Here is an 18293-nt window from a genome sequence, read left to right on the forward strand (position 1 = left end):
AGGCCTCTCTCCCTCTTATTTTTTCCTCCAGGGTTATTGCTGGGGCTCGGTGCCTACACTATAAATCCACTGTTCCTAGAGACCATTTTTTCCACTTTATTGGATATGACAGAGAGAGAAATTGAGAGAGGAGGGGAAGACAGAGAGGGAGGTAAAAGATAGACACCTGCAGACCTGTTCCATCACCTGTGAAGCAGCTCCCCTGCAGGTGGGGAGCCAGGGGCTCGAACTGGGATCCTTACACAGGTTCTTGTGCTTTGTGTCATGTGTGCTTAACCCAGTATGCTACCATTGGGCCCCTTCCCAGGCCTTTTGTAGTCTTGCCTGCACCATGGAAAATAATTTCAGAGTATAGGCACAAGAGATACCCAGCTGGGGCCTTATGCCTGTACGTCCCGTTCCATGCTCTACTGCCCAGAAACCTCCTTGTATGCCATTATCATCCCTTTAGTGTATGTGTGTGTGTGTGTGTGTGTGTGTGTGTGTGTGTGTGTGTGTGTGTGTGTGAAAGAGAGAATGAGAGAGAGAAACATACCAAGGTACTTTTCATTTTTTTCTGATGTTCCATTGGTTTTGTCTTTTTTTTCCCCCTAAGAGCAATATAGTCCTGTGTCTCAGCCTCCTGTGCAGTGAGGCATGGCCCTGTGAGTACATTCCTGTTGAAGAAACATGAGTAGGAAAACACAGGCTGATCCCAGGACTGACCTGGGATCAGCACCCTGCCACTCAATTTGTGATGCACCAGGTAAGTCATAGTCCTCCAAGAGGGGCAATCCTGACAGCCTGTTGTGTGCTCAGGGTGATGGCTTCTGTGATGAACAAGGACTTGCAGATGTCAGGGGTGAAGACTGGATTAACAACTGCATCGAATCTGGAACAGAGACACCCAGAGAGGCAGCAAGCCTGTCATCTTTTATTTGCAATCCATCCAGAAAAGGTCAGGGGATTCCAGCCAAATAAAGGGGCCCCAAGAGTTATATTTGGCAGGAGCAGGGATGCCTTTGATGGTTGGTGGCTCTTACTTTATCTCATGCAGCAGGCTGCTCTGTAATGGGCAAGTGTGGAAATAGTAACAGGTTCCCCTGGGTCCCAGGAAGCCCTGAAAACATGCCCTTGTCACAGGCGTTAAAAGCCTGTGATCCTCATGCTTTTGCTCTGACTTTTCACTTAATGTGAGCTCTATTGAAACCATTGGAGATTTAAAGCAATGACTAGAAATGTTTTGTCCCTGAAAAAAATCTAGAGGGTAAAAACAATGTAATTTTCCCACAGAAACAATAAAATTATGACTCCAGCCAAGGTCCAATCCTCACCCCCCATCCCAGCTACAGGAATAACCGGAAATTGCTGAGTAGCCAAGGTGTCATGTGTAAGTGGAACAATGCAGGAACCAATCATATAGAGTCTTTTGACAAATGACCTTGAGGAGTTACTACAGCGGGAAGCAGAGAGGCTCATCAAACAGCTGTTCAGCCCAGCCAAGGACACTCTGGGCAGTTCCAGAAGGATCCCAGGCACGTCAAGGATCAGGTGCCCATTTCCATGGGGTGGATTAAGGATAAGCAGGAGTCAGTCACTTTCATTTTAGTTGCCTGTTCAAACCCTGGCATCTTAAGAGACCTAAAGGGAAAGAGGCCTCCTGCAACATAGCCATCAGTGGGCTTGGGAGGACTCAGGGAAGTGGTCAGGGGACCTTAAAGTGCCAGCAGCCCCTCACTGGCAAGTGGAAAGAGGAGACTAGGAGATCCCTTCTATCACTCTGTTCTCCTTCCATCTCCTCTTCCACTATCTCCCCCACCTTCCTTGCCCTCTAGAACAAAATGATAGATGCTTTTTCCTTTGGTTATAATAGAGTAAGATCAAGGATGGGGCTGGGGAACATCCCCCTAAGAAGGGCACCAGACACTAGGAGGTACTCTGAGGAGCCAGTGCTCAGGTCGCCTGGAGGACAGGGACTGGGTGTAGGAAGTGCAGGCAGTCTGCACCCACTACTATGCTGCCTGCCCCAGAGTTTCCAAGTGGAACTTTTCTGTAGCAACTGGTAGTGAAAATGAGAGGGGGAGTGTGTGGATATCCAGGGGCAGGAAAAAAAGTAAATCATCACACCCTCACCACCCCCTGCAGCTATCTCCCCCCCAAATCCTGAATGGCTTGAAACTACAGCTGCCCTACAGTGTCTCAGTGCCCTCCTTTCACTTTCCACATGTTTCAGCCTCATCCTTGTCCAGGATGATAAAAGAGACTTGGGGGGAGGAGAGCAGGGAGGGGAAAGGCTTCAGAAACTTCCTACAGAGATTGGCACCAACACTTAGCACTGTCTCCACCATTAAGGAGAATTCTGCTGCATCATTATGGTTCACGCCCCAGACCAGAGGGACTTGAGGATTTCTCACCCCCCAGATAGCCCCAGATAGCCCCAGCTAGAAGAGAGCTGTGTGCAGGGAGGACCTGGTGTGGGCCCAGAAGGTGGATACCTCTGTCAGAGTGAACCCCTCCTCCTCTAGGACATAAAAGTCAGTCCTGCCCAGGAGGGAGCCTTGTGGCTCTAGAAGATACCCTGTGTCAATGAATCTCTGGTCTTGGTGACACTTATGCCAGCAGGGGTCCCAGGCATTGTGACCTCAGCTGTTCCACACACTGAAAGCTGGCCCTTACCTTGGCCTGTAATCTGCACAGGACAGTGGCCCAGTTCTGGGGGCCCGTGTGGGGAAGTTGGGAACTAGAAAACCACTTTGGCCTCATCCATCATGTCAGACAAGAGGGCAGAACTGAAGAAACCAACCCTGGTAAAGAAATCTGGCTGGGCAGCCTGCCCTCTGCTACCAGCTCCCCCAAGAGATGTGTGTGTGTGTGTGTGTGTGTGTGTGTGTGTGTGTGTTGGGGACTACAAAGAACAGCTAAAGAATCCCTTTTTTCCCCCTCTTGCCTGGAATGGGGCATTGATGGAATCTCTGGCCTTGGCGTGGGAAGGAAAGAGGCTCAGCTGACTTGTGGGACAAGGAGTACAGGACATCCCCCTGGCCCACCCTGACTGCCCTGAACCAGGTCTACACCAAGCCTCTCTCTAATGACCATGACGACCTTACTCCAGAAATAGAACTATCACCCCCATTTTATAAGGAGAAAGTGGAGGTTCAAACTCAATTATTTGCCCAAGTTTACACAGCCAGTAAGGGGGACTTTTCAGAGTAGATTCTGAATTCCCAGAGCATGTGCTACTGAAATGACACTGTTTCCTTCAAGTTTTTAAAAAAATATTTATTTATTCCCTTTTGTTGCCCTTGTTGTATTGTTGTAGTTATTATTGTTATTGATGTTGTTGTTGTTGGATAGGACAGAGAGAAATAGAGGAGGGGAAGACAAAAAGGGGGAGAGAAAGACACCTGCAGACTTGCTTCACCACCTGTGAAGGTGGGGAGCCGGGAGCTCGAACCGGGATCCTTATGCCAGTCCTTGTGCTTTGTACCACGTGCGCTTAACCTGCTGCGCTACCACCCGACTCCCCTTCCTTCAAGTTTTGTCAAAGTGATTTCTCTGTCCCCCGGCCCAACTCCATTCCGGTCCCCAAACAGGGAGAGCTCAAACTCATAAGCAAGAGACCACTGGTCTTGTGCCTGGTGTTGGCGGTTGGGGTTTGGGACCCAAGTTCAGGGGCAACTGCACAGGCAAGGTTGTGTGCATGGGGGTTGCTTTGGGAGAAGAGGTGGACCTCTTGCAGTGACCTGAAGACATCTTCACATTCTCATGCCCAGTAGGCTGAGTCTTGGCCTCCTCTCTCCACAGAACAAGAACTACAAGGCAGTTTGCCTAGAACTGAAGCCCGAGTCAACTAAAGGAAGAAGTTATTTTGAGGCCATGCCAGCAACCAGGCCTGAGTCCCATGGGAAGGTGACTTGGAGTCAGGGGTCATTTGCTGTTGCCAGTGGCCAAGACCTGTCCCAGGTGCTGGGGGGTGCACTGAGAGACAGTGACTTTGTTCCTACATGCTCCCCTGTAGTCACCCTGTAGTCAAGGTGGTAACTTCTCCTGCCATGCCTTCCCTCTCCATCCTCTCCCTCACTTGCCATTTCCAATTTCATTAGACATACGACTACAAAGGAGTGAAACAAGAAGGGTCCTTCACCAAGCCAGGAGGAACACATGAGCTAAAGGTGAGTGTGCCAGTCCAGGCAACAGAGATAGGACCAGCCTAGAGGGCCTGGCCCACAGGAGCCACACCTGCTCCACATTAAAAGTGCTGCTGTCTATGGTTGTGTCTCCAGGCCCTGTGATTTCAGTCCCTCTCGTTTCACTTTGACTTTTTAGCTCTTTATGCTGAAATGATTTTAGACTTATAGAAAAGTCTTCCCCCTGGGAGTCCGGTAGTAGCACAGTGGGTTAAGCGCAGGTGGCACAGAGTGCAAGGACCGGCATAAGGATCCCGGCTTGAGCCCCCGGCTCCCCACCTGTAGGGGAGTCGCTTCACACCGACAGGTGGTGAAGCAGGTCTGCAGGTGTCTATTTTCCTCTCCCTCTTTCTGTCTTCCCCTCCTCTCTACATTTCTCTCTGTCCTATACAACAACAACAACATCAATAACAACAACAATAACTACAACAACAATGAAAAGCAACAAGGGCAACAAAAGGGAAAATAAATATAAAAAAAAGAAAAAGAAAAGAAAAGTCTTCCCCAAAATAGTATGTATTCAAGTGTACACTTTACCCAGATAGATTACCTTCATACTATCTCTCAGATTCTCTTTCTCTCACTCTCTTCTCTGTCCCCCTTCCATCCAGTTCATTCTATTTCCATTTCTTGAACCACTGGAGAACTTGTTTCTCTAAAATTTCTTTGTATATTTCCCAATAGTCATATAACATCATTGCCACAGAAATATTATCAGATTATTAGAATCATGGTGTTAACATCAGTAGAATTCTCATCTATAGCCATTTATTTTAATTTCACTAATTCTTACATTAATGTCTTTTTATTTTGACATTGCGGGGCTCCACTACTTCCAGCTAATTTTTTCATTGAGAAAGAGAAAGACAGAGACTAACACTCTTCCCCTGGCTTGCACACAAGGCAGACTAGTCACCTTCCCAGGTGAGCTTACTAGCCTCACTACTATCTTTTATAATAAAAGAAACTCTGATCTGCGATCCAGAATCAAAAATGGTGTCCACTTTGGCCTCTCTTGTACCCCTAATGTCCAGAACACGTCATCGATCGTAGTTTTTGGAGACATTGGCATTTCTGAGAATTACAGACATGTTGTTCATAGAACTAACCCTTGGTGTGGGTTGGCTGTTACATCCTTGCCTGATACATTCTGACAGAATTTGGGTTGTGTCATTTGGTGGTCATGGCACAGATGTGATGTGAGTCGTTTTTGGTGATCCTGTTAGGAGGCATGTGATATCCATGGGTTGGGTACACTCTGCCTTCCTCCCCAGTGGGATATCTCTTTCTGCTTCTCTTGGCTATGCCCCCAGGGTCTTCCCCTTCCTTCTTGTAATAGTTGTCTTCTGTCCATGCTTCTTTATGCCTTTTCCTTTCTCTTTTGTTTCCTCAGAATGAACTCAGAGAAGTAAGAGAAGAGCTCAAAGAAAAAATGGAAGAGATAAAGCAGGTAACAAGGGGAAACTTCATGACATGAGGGAAACAGGCAGCTTCAAGTGAAAGCAGTGCCTAAACCTGAACAGTGAAGATGAAATGGAGAACACTAACCTTTGCAGTGTGCCAGTGTGGGGGTAGCTTGGGGTATCTGATATTTAAATCCAAGCATTAAATAATAACAATCTCAGGGCCAGATGGTGGTGCACCTGGGTTAAGTGCTCACATTACAATGCTCAAGGACTTGGGTTCAAGCCCCTAGTCCCTACCAGCAGGGGAAAAGTTTCACGAGTGGTGAAGCAGGACTCTAAGTGTCTCTCTGTCTCTCTCCCTCCCTATCTACTCCCTCAATTTCTCTCTGTCTCTATCCAATAATCAATAAAATAAAAATAAAAGGTTAGGGAGTCAGGCGGTAGCGCAATGGGTTAAGCACACATGACACAATGCTCAGGGACCCACATAAGGATCCCAGTTGAAGCCCCTGCTCCCCACCTGCAAGGGAGTCGTTTCACAGGCGGTGAAGTAGGTCTGCAGGTGTCTGTCTTTCTCTCCCCCTCTCTGTCTTCCCCTCCTCTCTCCATTTCTGTGTCCTATCTAACAATGACAACATCAATAATAACAATAATAATAACTACAACAATGAAAAACAAGGGCAACAAAAGGGAAAATAAATAAAAGGTTAGAGTAATAAAAAATTGAATTAAAAATAATAGTCTCATTAATAAAGTGGCATAACCATAATAGCAGAGCAAGAGGTTTTTGGGGATAGTCAAGGACCAATTCTATTGTCCTTCTTCACCTCCACTGTGCAAGTCATAGAGAATAAGCTGTCTTGTGTCTAGTGAAATCACCAATAGCAAAACTTTTGAAGAAAGGATCTGCTGGAGCAAAACTAAATAAATAAGCTGTAAGGAGCCAGGCAGTGGCATACCTGGTAAAGTGTACACACTACAGTGTGCAAGGACCTGGGTTTAAGCCCCTGGTCCCCACCTGCAGGGGGAAAGCTTCATGAGTGGTGAAGCAGGGCTGCAGGTGTCTCTCTCCATCTCTATCTCCCCTCCCCCAATTTCTTTCTATCTCTATCCAATAATAAATAAAGTTTTAAAAATAAATAAATAAGCTCTAGTTGAGGTTGTGCTCTGAGCTTCAGCTGAAAACCTTATATGAGCCAGACTGAAGCTGTGCCCTGTGTCCTATCGTGGATTCTTTTTTTTTTTTTTTTGCCTCCAGAGTTATTACTGGGGCTTGGTGCCTGCGCTACAAATCCACTGCTCCTGGAGGCCATTTTTTCCCTTTTGTTGCCCTTTTGTTTACTGTCGTTGTTTGTTGTTGTTATTATTGTTCTTGTTGCAGTCGTTGTTCATGGATAGGACAGAGAAATCGAGAGAGGAGGGGAAGACAGAGAGAGGGAGTGAAAGACAGACACCTGCAGACATACTTCACTGCTTGTGAAGCAACCCCACTACAAGTGGGGACCTGGGGGCTCGAACCCGCATCCTTATGCAGGTCCTTGCGCTTTGTGCCATATGCGCTTAACCTGCTGCCCTACTGCCCCCCCATCATGAATTCTTACGAAGGAGAGGTGGGTGGGGTGGCTTGAGGGGCTTCCCATAGTCTATTCCAGAGCTTTACCACTCACTCCAGAGGAGCAGCTGCTGCCTTTGGCTTAAAACACCCCCAACATCCTTCCATCACCATATAATGTATCCTGTGCCTCTCTTCCTCACCAGATTAAGGATGTTATGGATAAAGATTTTGATAAACTCCAGGAGTTCGTGGATATTATGAAGGTAAGTGTTTACAGGGTACATTCTATGGGCTAGAAATAGAGTAGGAATTCTGGGAGAGGTGCCAGTCTTGCTCCACAGGTACTTAAACTCCAGTAGGAGACCACCCTCTGTTGCAAAAAAAAAAGCTAAATAATAGAGTAAGTATTAAGCAAAATGGTAACTGGCTGTTAATTGAGAGAGGTGGGTAACAGATGTGGGTTAAATATCCCCCCCCCCCAAAGAAAAAAAATCATTACAGAGAAAATGAGTCTCACAAATGTGTTTTGTAAAAACCCCACTGATGGGAGTCGGGCTGTAGCACAGTGGGTTAAGTGCAGGTGGCACCACACAAAGCACAAGGACCGGTGTAAAGATCCTGGTTCAAGCCCCAGCTCCCCACCTGCAGGGGAGTTGCTTCACAAGTGGTGAAGCAGGTCTGCAGGTCTCTGTCTTTCTCTCCCTCTCTCTGTCTTCCCCTCCTGTCTTCATTTCTCTCTGTCCTATTCAACAATAACGACAACAATAATAACTACAACAATAAAACAAGGGCAATGAAAGGGAATAAATAAATAAATATTTTTTTAAAAACCCACTGATTCTGAAAATAGGATCATTGTTGTTGCCAGGACTTCACTACTCTAAATCAACTTTTTTTTCAGATAGAAAGAGATAAGTTATAGAAGGAAAGATACCACATCACTGAAGTTTCCCATAGGGCAGTAGGAACTGAGCTAGAACCTGGTTTGCGTGTGGCAAAGCAGACACCCTCCCAGCTGAGCTGTCTTGCTTGCCCTCCATTGGATCACTTTGCAGTGTGACCCGTTATCTTTTTGAGGGTGCGGGGTTGTGGGGGTGAATGACAGGGATCAAACCAGGGCTTTTATCTGCAGAGAATGTGCTCTACCTTTGAGCTACACCCTAGAGCAGTAAAGTCTTTTCTGAATTCAAAATCACCAAATGGCTAATCTAGAGTCCAGAACGGTTGTTCTCAAACTGGTATATTTCAGAACTATCTGAAGCACTAATGAAATAGAGCCCAGGTCGTATCTGGGTGAGAGTGGGTACCCTTGTACTTTTCTCACATCCCCAGAGTAAATGTTTGAGAACAACAGCTATAAAAAATACAAATAAATAGAAACATAACTGTGCAGATGTTTTAGGAGTATAAGGGGCATTACCCCTCAAAGAGAATATTTTCATAGTAAAGCCACAAGAATCAAATGAAGGTGGGACTGCAGCTCAAGGAACCAGCACAGCTTCTCAGACAAGAATGTCCTGAACTTCACTCAGGAGGATTTTTTTTTCTTTTCTGATTTTTTTAATTGGGGAATTAATGTTTTACATTCAACAGTAAGTACAATAGTTTGTCATACATAACATTCCCCAGTTTCCCATATAACAATACAACCCCTACTAGGTCCTCTGAATCCTTCTTGGACCTGTATTCTCCCCACCCACCCACCCCAGAGTCTTTTACTTTGGTGCGATACGCCAATTCCATTTCAGGTTCTACTTGTGTTTTCTTTTCTGATCTTGTTTTTCAACTTTGGCCTGAGAGTGAGATCATCCCATATTCATCCTTCTGTTTCTGACTTAGTTCACTCAACATGATTTTTTCAAGATCGGCTGAAAACGGTGAAGTCACCATTTTTTACAGCTGAGTAGTATTCCATTGTGTATATATACCACAACTTGCTCAGCCACTCATCTGTTGTTGGACACCTGGGTTGCTTCCAGATTTTGGCTATTAAAAATTGTGCTGCTAAGAACATATGTGTACACAGATCTTTTTGGATGGATGTGTTGGGTACTTTAGGATATATCCCCAGGAGGGGAATTGCAGGATCATAGGGTAGGTCCATTTCTAGCCTTCTGAGAGTTCTCCAGACTGTTCTCCACAGAGGTTGGACCAATTTACTTTCCCACCAGCAGTGTAGGAGGGTTCCTTTGACCCCACACCCTCTCCAGCATTTGCTGCTGTTACCTTTTCTGATGTATGACATTCTCACAGGAGTCAAGTGGTATCTCATTGTTGTCTTGATTTGCATTTCTCTGACAATCAGAGACTTGGAGACTTTTTCATGTGTTTCTCAGCCTTTTGGATCTCTTCTGTGGTGAATATTCTGTCCATGTCCTCCCCCCATTTTTGGATGGGGTTATTTGTTGTCTTGTTGTTGAGTTTGGCAAGCTCTTTATATATGTTGGTTATTAAACTCTTGTCTGATGTATGGCATGTAAAGATCTTCTCCCATTCTGTGAGGGGTCTCTTGGTTTGGGTAGTGGTTTCTTTTTCTGTGAAGAAGCTTTTTAATTTGATGTAGTCCCATAGGTTTATACTTGCCTTAGTCTTCTTTGTAATTGGATTCGTTTCATTGAAGATGTCTTTAAAATTTATGTGGAAAAGAGTTCTGCCAATATTTTCTTCTAAGTATCTGATAGTTTGTCTTCATCCTAAAATAAAAATATCTGTAGTGGGGCACAATTGCTTAAAATTTTAATGCTTGTCTCTAAATGAAAGCCAGGTCCTAAACACATTAGCAGTCACCTTGGTTGCACTTTGTTGTCACCTATATTGTGATCTTGAACAACACCTAACAACAACTAAATCAAAGCCTCTTGGGACTAGGTTCAAGTATCAACAATTTTACATATTCCTAGCTAGACCAGAGAGATAGCTTACCAGATAGGATGTGTGCCCTGCCATGCCTGCAGCCCTGATTGAAGCCCCAGTACCATGCAGGAGTGCTAGGGCATACTGTGGTATCTGTCCTCCTCTCTGTCTCCCTCTCTCTCTCTCTGAATAAAAATGGGACCTAGAACAATGCACAAGATCCTACTCTTTGAAACAAATACATAAATAATTAAAATAATAAAGATTTCCTAGAGATTTTACTGTATACACAAAGCTGAAAATATCACAGCTTTATAGAATTTAAACTGAAATAAAGATGATTTTTTAAATGTCAGTGTGAAGGAAAAAATTAAGAGCATTGCTTGGTTGTATGAAGAGAAAAATTAAAAAAGAAAAGCCAGTAAGGACATATAGAGGGGCCAGGCATTGGTGTACTTGTTTAAGCGCACACACAGGACTTGGGTTTAAGCCCCTGGTCCCCATCTGTAGGGCAAAGCTTCACAAATGGTGAAGCAGGGCTACAGGTGTCTCCCTGTCTTTCTTCTTCTCTATCTCCCATGCCCCTCTCAGTTTCTCTCTGTCTCTATCCAATAATGAATAAATAAAAATTTTAAAATGAAGAAAATATAGACATTTAACTCAATGATTGTTGGGCTGAGCTTCACTGACGGGAGACAGACGACCCGGGACTCATGGTTGAGCAGTAGGTAGTATCTCTTTATTCACGCAGGAAGCAGCACAATCTCAGCCGAGCTAAACTAAACTAAAAACTAAAACTAACAATGCTGTCTTTATATATACTTCCCAAGTAGGGTGTGAACAGGATGTGACATAGAGAGGGTGGAGAGAAAAGTGACTGGTGAAAATCAGGGTGTGACAAGGAGAGGGGGCGGTGGAGCAGGTGAGAATTCTACTACTGAACCACCAATGCCCTGGAGGTAAGGTGGTGCTTTATGTAAATATAAAAGTGATTTATGTAAATAGACCACAGCTTTGAGTGGGATCAAACCAATCCCTATTCAGGCATACTGGTGCTTGGTTCAGCAGAAGCCAGGGGGAGCTGGCATACTACCCAACAAATGATTTAAATATAAAGACAATGGGAAAACTCACAAAGGAAATATGGATATATTTAACAATGTATAGGATTTAATTATAACAGAAAATTACCATATACAGAATTGAAAAAAATCTAACAGGAGTTGGGCGGTAGCACAGCGGGTTAAGTGCACGTGGCACAAAACACAAGAACCGGCATAAGGATCCCTGTTCGAGCCCCCAGTTTCCCACCTGCAGGGGAGTCGCTTCACAGGCAGTGAAGCAGGTTTGCAGGTGTCTATCTTCCTCTCTACCTCTCTGTTTTCCCCTCCTCTCTCCATTTCTCTCTGTCCTATCCAACAACAATGACATTAATAACTACAACAATAAAACAACAAGGACAACAAAAGGGAATAAAAAAATTTAAAAAATATTCTAGCAATAGTTTTGGGGAGATATTATCCACAAATATGCTAAACATAGACAAAGGTCTTTGTTTAGAACATATAAGAACTAAATAAGAAAATGGGAAAATTCTAAGGACAGACAATCAAAAAGCAAGCAATATTAAAATGCAATTAACACATTTGAAAAGTATACTTTATACATAACCAAATAAATGAAAACATTTTTTAAATTATTGGAAACAATAAATAACTGTCAAACTCAAACTTTAATTTATGACAATTATAGAACAAGGTAGTTGATCAGGATGCAAGTTTGTACAGAACTGGTAAGGATATGTATTTAAGACATCTAGACTCATCCATTCTGCCCCCCAGAATTTAACCTATGTGAATAGACAGAATTTTCAGCACTGGGAATCAACAAGAAGATATTTATCATAGGATTATTATACTAGCAAAAATTTAAGAACATCACAGTTTTCAACAGTAAACAAATAGCCAAATAAATATGACATATTCATGTCATGAAAATTAACAATTACTAGAGGGAGCATTCAGAAAGAACATATATAATAAGAAAAATAAACAAGACAAAAAATTATAGGTTGATCTCAACTAAATAAAAAAACAATAGGAAAGAAAATATATAGAAAACAGGCAGGGGGCCCAGGTGTAGCACACCTGGTTGAGTGCACATGTCACAGTGTACAAGGACCCAGGTTTGAGTCCCCTGTTCCCACCTGCAGGGGGAAAGCTTCACGAGTGGTGAAGCAGGACTGCAGGAGTCTCTCTGTCTTTCTCCGTCTCCATCTCCCCCTACCCTCTCGATTTCTGGCTGTCTCTATCCAATAAATATAATTTTTAAAAAAAATCTTTAAAAAGAAAAAAAAGAAAACAGGCTGGAAGAAATATGAAAGGGTTAATAGCAGTTATTTCCAGGCACTGAGGTTATTTTTTCTTTTATATTCCTCTGCATTGCCCCTATTATCTAAAAGGGCTGGAAAGGTTTCTAAACTAAAATGCAAACACAGTGTTTTGTTAGTGGATAGGACTATAAGAAAAGGCTATTTTGAGTAATAACAGCATGGGAGCTGGAGGGATTTAAAGTATACCATGGTCAGTGGGGAGACCAGCCGTGAGAGTAGGTCGTTTGGGGAAACTGCAAGAAAGAAAATGGAATGAACACACAAAGGCAGCAAAAAATTCAGCCTTTTGAAAGTCAGGCAGGCTGGGACTTGGTTGTGTAAGCAGTAAGAGGCCTCCAGAGATTCTTAATCAAAGAATATGCTGAAGGCAGCACTTGAGAAAGTGGAGATGGCAGCTGTTAGCAAGGTGGCTGTGGTACAGGGAGGTAGGGAGAGCAGGTGCGGGTGTCTAGAGCAGGAGTATCAGACAGGAAGCTGCATCTCAGCTCAAGGTGAAGAAGGCTAGAACAGAAAGAGAATGGTAAATCTGAGTCTGTACATTTGCATCAATATAGAAAATGATGCAGAAAGACTTTCATGATGATTTCAAAGATCAAATCTGGATGATTCAAACAAAGTGGTGATGGTGACAAGGATGGTTGGGAAATAGAACTACTTAGAAAATGGTCAGTTTGAAACATAATGAGTTTGAAATGAAGGTGAAACTTGATGGGACATTTGACTACAATGATTTACATCCACTGGACATATTGACATCCTGGATATTTTGACTCTACTTATGAATACAAATATTTTAGTCAAAATACATACTAGGGGTTGGGACATAATTCACCCAGGGGAGTGTATGAGTTCCTGTGTAGCCCTGAGGTGACACAGGAGCACCGTACATGGCATGAATGGAAGCTTCGTGTGTGGCAGAGAGGTATGGGAGTGTCTGTCCTCTTGCTCTCTCACTCCCTCTCTCTGTTTGCAATTAATGGGGGTGGTGAACAAGAGCCCACTATGAATGTTAGAATTGCACAAGCTTAAAGTCCTAATGCAAACACACACACACACACACACACACACACACACACACACACACATACTAACAATTAGAGGCTTTTGGGGGAAGTTTTATTTTATTTTATTTTATTTTATTTTATTTTATAATCCTTACCCACAGTAGAATTTATTGACTGATTTTCTACCTCAGATCAGTCAGTGGCTTCTAAATATTTGACATTTTGTTAAAACTATTTTTGCTTAGGGGGGCAGGTGGTGGCACACCTGGTTGAGCACATATGTTATAGTGTATAAAGACCCAGGTTCGAGTCCCTGGTCCCCACTTGCAGGGAGAAAGCTTCATGAGCGATGAAGCAGGTCTGCAAGCATCTCTCTGTCTCTCCCCCTGTCTGTCTCCCCCTTCCCTCTCAATTTCTGGCTGTCTCTATCCAATAAATAAATAGATAATAAAAAAGAACTTTAAAAAACTATTTTGCGTAAAGCAAATTATTTTTCTTTTATATTGTATGGCATTCAAGCCAACACTTGCGTCACAACAACTAAATTCACAATTATAACTTCTTTGCCATCTTAGAATTTCTGTTATGACCATGATTTTCCTAGGTTACATTTATCGATCTAAACTTTGTCAAGAAGGTTTTATTTACTCTTTTGGTTCTTGGTAGATAATAACTGTGAGCAAACATCATTTGGACTCCTGTCTGTTTGTGGAGTGTTGATCATGTCTGCCAGGAATTGGGTAAAAGATGGAGCAGGCACAAATGTACAGGCTCTAGTTACTTAGCAGGGCTCCAAATGCAAGAGCCAAACTATCTTTGAGGCACCACAGGGCTGGTTTTCTCGGTTGTATTCAATGTGATTAAAGGTGGGCAAGGACAGGTTTCATCCAAGTGTGATACCAAGTTAAAGAGTTCCCTGCAGGGTTAGGTGGTATAGCATCCTGTTAGGTGCACATATCACCATGCACAAGGACCCAGGTTGGAGTCCCTGCTCTTCACCTGCAGGGGGACACTTCATGAAAAATGAAGTAGGTTTGCAGGTGTCTACCTTTTTCTTTCCCTCTCTATGTTTCCTCCCCTATCAATTTCTCTCTCCTATAAATTATAATAGAAAGAAAAAAAACAAAGGAAAAAATGGTTGCCTGGAGCAAAAAATTCATAGTGATAGCACCAAGCCCCAATTTATAGCCTTCTGGAAATTAATAAAAGAGTTCCCTGCAGATATTGAATGAACCCCCACTTCCCAAACCTGAGTTTCAGCCCCAGTGGGGAGTGAAGAAGTGATATGCATCATGTAAATCCCCCAAAATCAATGAGGACAATGAAGACAAGGAGTCAATGAAGACTCCTAAGGGTAAAGATGCTGAGGTGACCTTTAAGTAGTTTACTAGCAAGTGCAGGATAAAGGGACCTCAGAAACCTTCCAAGATAAAGACTATAGCTTTATATTTATTTATTCATTTATTTTTTTTACTGCCACAAAGGTTGTTGTGGGGCTTGGTGCCTGCACAACAAATCTACCATTCCTGGAGGTCATTTAGCTGCTTTCTTTCTATCCCTTCCTTTCCTCTTCCTCCTCCTCCTCCTCCTCCTTCTTCTTCTCCTCCTCCTCCTCCTCTTCCTCCTCCTCCTCCTTCTTCTTCATCATCGTCTTCCTCCTCCTCTTCCTCTTCTTTCTTTTGATAGAGACAAATGGAGAGGGATACCTGTAGCACTGCTTCACCATTTGTGAAGCCTCCCCCTTGCAGGTGGCCAGGGACTTGGACCTTGTGCATAGTAATGTGTGTGCTCTACTGAGTGGGTCATTGCCCAGTCCCTGGAGAATATAGCTTTGGGTTCTCTCTTTCAGGAAATGCAGAAGGATATGGATGAGAAGATGGATGCTTTAATAAATATACAGAAGAACAACAAGCTGTAAGTGTAGCCTGCACCCATCTCTCCTCATCCCTAAAGACTCTCCTCCCTTCATTTTGCCAAATGTTCTTGGGGGTCAGAGGACTCAGACTTCAAGGATCTGTCTTAGTTTCAGTTATTGCTCTCATAGCTGGGAGTCAAGGTCTTCCAGGATCATCTGTGTGTGCTACTGGTGTTTCCCTCATCATGCTGGGAATTACCTCTCCAATTCTGCCCCCTCCCTGATTCCTCAGTTCCTTTAGAAGAAGATCAAAGGAACAGCAGGATTTCAGGCTGATGGGAAAGACTAGCACAGACCCACAGTCCAGGCTAAAGAAAATGGACAAAGTCGAAGTAGCACCATTTGTTCTCCATAAGAAGATGATGACTCTACAGAAACCAAAAAAGGACACATTTGATTACCTTCATCATTATGGGCCCTGCTGTGTAAGTGAAGCCATCCCAGCACCACTGTTATTTCCCGGGCTCCTCTCTTACTTCCTGTGGGCCCTCTGCTTCCCTCCCTCTAACTGTAGGGGACCTGCTACCATCCCTCTGCTGCCCCCTGACCCCTCCCATATCCTGGAGCCCTCTCTGGAGCCTTGTCATCTAGACTCTGGGACATTCCTAAGCCAGAATCCTGTGGACCTCCACCCTGGATGTACTTGTCCCTGAAAGCCTTTTCTATAGCAAGGCTAGATATGGGGCCCAGCAGCATGCCCATCATGGACCAGGCAAAAATGATCTTTCTTGTGCTGTTTCTGTCCTCTGCAGGAGAAATGTATGTTGTGTACCCAAAAGAACAACTACAATCAGGGGTAGGTAGATCCCTCCAAGAAGGGCCTGGTCGGATGGGGTGACCTGTCATCCCCAAGGCAGAGTACTCAGGCTATATTGCCATCAAACCCCACTGGTGGTTTGCACATCTCTGACTCCACCTCCACCCCCCCCCCAACCCACGCACAATACTCCATCTACTCAGTCTTAAAAAGACGTGACACCAGGAAGGACCAGAGGGCAGCCCATTCTAGAAGCTATTAGCTTAGAGGCTCTGAAGGTGGTGGGGTGGGTACCTGGCCATTTGCTGATCAGACCTTGCCTCAGGTTCCTGTATTTCTCTTCACCAAGCAGGAAACTTCCACACCAAGCCTGGGCACCCTTTTCGCCCTTGGCATCTGGAGCTGCTTTCTGATTTACCTGTGCTTCTACCCCAGCGTGACAGAGGACATGTTTCCAACTTAGGCCATGTGGATGCACTCAGCAGCTCCGGCAAACCCCCACTCCACTCCTTGAGCTGCTGTTAAGGCTTCTTACTTTCTTACATACTACCTCACCCTAGGCCTTCCTCCACTGCAGATTAAAATTGTCACGTGAACACAGGCTGTGTCACTGTTTTGAATATCAGCTCCAAAAAATAAGCCCAAAATGGCCCCTTTTTGATTCCAAATCAGCAATTTTCCAGACTCAGGCCCCTCTTCCTACTTCCTGATCAATAGGTGGGAATCCCTGTTCCAGTCATCTAAGGGATCATTCGTCTACCCCTGCTGCTCTCCACAGACTTCTACTAGCCTGTCTCCATACACATTCTTGGCCTCTGCCTTGCTGGGGAGCATGTGTCTTAAGTGCTATAAAGAACCCCAACACAGGGTCAAGCCCCTCTGAGTTCCATCTCTTTGTGAAACTGACTGTTTTTACCATTCTATAGTCCAATCAGTAATTGATCAAACTGGTGATAGATACAGAGTGATGAGGCTGGGATGATTCAGATACACATTAATGAATAAGAAAAAAACAAGACAAAAGATAGGCCTAGCCAACAGCTTTCTTTTAAGGTGACAAATATGTATATTGAAAATATGAGCCATATACAGTAAGTATAGCCATCATACACCCATGATAAGCACAAAGATGGAAAAGGGAGATGGGTGGGCATACTACTATGCTAATTATCTATTGCTCCTTTAATAAGCTGCCACACATTTAATTATCTAAGACAAGATGATATGGGCTAAGAAGAAAAAGGATGGAGGCTCACTGAGCTTAAAGAAAGGGAGGGGGCTCACTAATCTAAAAGCAAAGCTTCCTTAGATTTGTCTCATCCAGAGGCCCCAGGGGGTGAGTCAGTTTCCTCTACTCTCTGGCTTCTGGAGGATGCCTGTATTTATTTCTTTCTTGTTTACAGTTAGCAACAGTGAGGTGAGTGTCTCATTCTGAATATCTGACATAGAAACTAGGTTCGGTCCGTGAGGATAATCCAGACTAACGTCCTTATTGTAAGGCCAGGTGGCAAGCAGCCTTCCCTCCCCCTTTAACATGATGGTCATAACTACCAGGTTCTGGGAGTCAGAATATGAACATCTTTGAGAGCATCATTATTCTGCCTATCACAGGAATTCCAGACCAATTTTCCCTATAGAAAGGGCAGAGGGGAGGCAAAAGAGAGAGATAGAAGAAAGAGAAAGACACCAAAGCGCCATTTGACCACCCATGATTTCCCTTGGTACTAACCAAGGTTCTTCCGTGTGGTGCTGTGGATCAAAACAGGGTTCACATATAATTAGACCTGTGCTCTACCCACTGAGCACCTCCAGGTCCAGACCTTGTCCCTTGATTACCAAGCCTCCAAACACTTGGAAACACTACACAGTTTGACTGTGAATTGTGTTAGTTTTGAAACAGGCCCACACATTCTTTGAGCCCCTTGCCCTCAAGAGGAGCCTAAGTTCTTCCTTCTTGAGTATGGAGTAGATATGTGGTTCTAATAAATTGGCTATGGCAGCAGTGGTGGCATGTTACTTCTGAGAGAAGTTATAAAAGGCCTGGTGGTTTCCATAGTTCACCCTGAGAAACTGCAAGCTGGCTCTGGAATCTAGCATCCAATTAATTAATCAGTAGAGGAGGAGGAAAATGGGGCAATAAGGAAATTTCATGTGACTGTTCTTCCTGTTCCAGAGCAATGACTCTATTGTGCTTTTTGTCTTAATTGAGTGCCTGTAATCGTAACTTGTTTATATAATGGCTCTT

The 18293-nt window shown here is 44.0% G+C and overlaps 1 protein-coding gene across 3 annotated transcripts; it reads left to right on the plus strand.

The window, feature by feature from the left end:
* The first annotated feature begins 620 nt into the window (after positions 1–620).
* Positions 621–16644, plus strand: TEX35 (testis expressed 35). 3 transcript variants are annotated; one of them, XM_060196960.1, is made up of 9 exons: positions 621–745; positions 3784–3942; positions 4083–4151; positions 5560–5616; positions 7331–7390; positions 15226–15290; positions 15524–15716; positions 16044–16087; positions 16401–16644. In XM_060196960.1, the coding sequence occupies exons 1-9, from the start codon at positions 737–739 to the stop codon at positions 16459–16461; spliced, it is 717 nt and encodes a 238-aa protein (XP_060052943.1). In that variant the 5' UTR covers positions 621–736; the 3' UTR covers positions 16462–16644. The 3 variants fall into 3 exon arrangements, with proteins under 3 accessions (XP_060052943.1, XP_060052942.1, XP_060052944.1); XM_060196959.1 differs by lacking the exon at positions 621–745 and adding an exon at positions 2462–2786; XM_060196961.1 differs by lacking the exon at positions 621–745 and adding an exon at positions 2462–2786 and having other exon boundaries at positions 3784–3888.
* The last annotated feature ends 1649 nt before the right edge of the window (positions 16645–18293 follow it).

The sequence above is a fragment of the Erinaceus europaeus genome, chromosome 9 (genome assembly GCF_950295315.1).
Source record: "Erinaceus europaeus chromosome 9, mEriEur2.1, whole genome shotgun sequence".
Taxonomy (NCBI): Eukaryota; Metazoa; Chordata; class Mammalia; order Eulipotyphla; family Erinaceidae; genus Erinaceus; species Erinaceus europaeus.

Bases quoted from the DNA above. Each gene is read 5' to 3' on its own strand.
- TEX35 (XM_060196959.1), top strand. From the start codon at position 2,748: ATGTCAGACAAGAGGGCAGAACTGAAGAAACCAACCCTG. The intron at 3,943-4,082 runs GTGCTGGGGGGT...CAATTTCATTAG, and splicing joins GTGGCCAAGACCTGTCCCAG to ACATACGACTACAAAGGAGT. The intron at 15,717-16,043 runs GTAAGTGAAGCC...TGTCCTCTGCAG, and splicing joins ATCATTATGGGCCCTGCTGT to GAGAAATGTATGTTGTGTAC.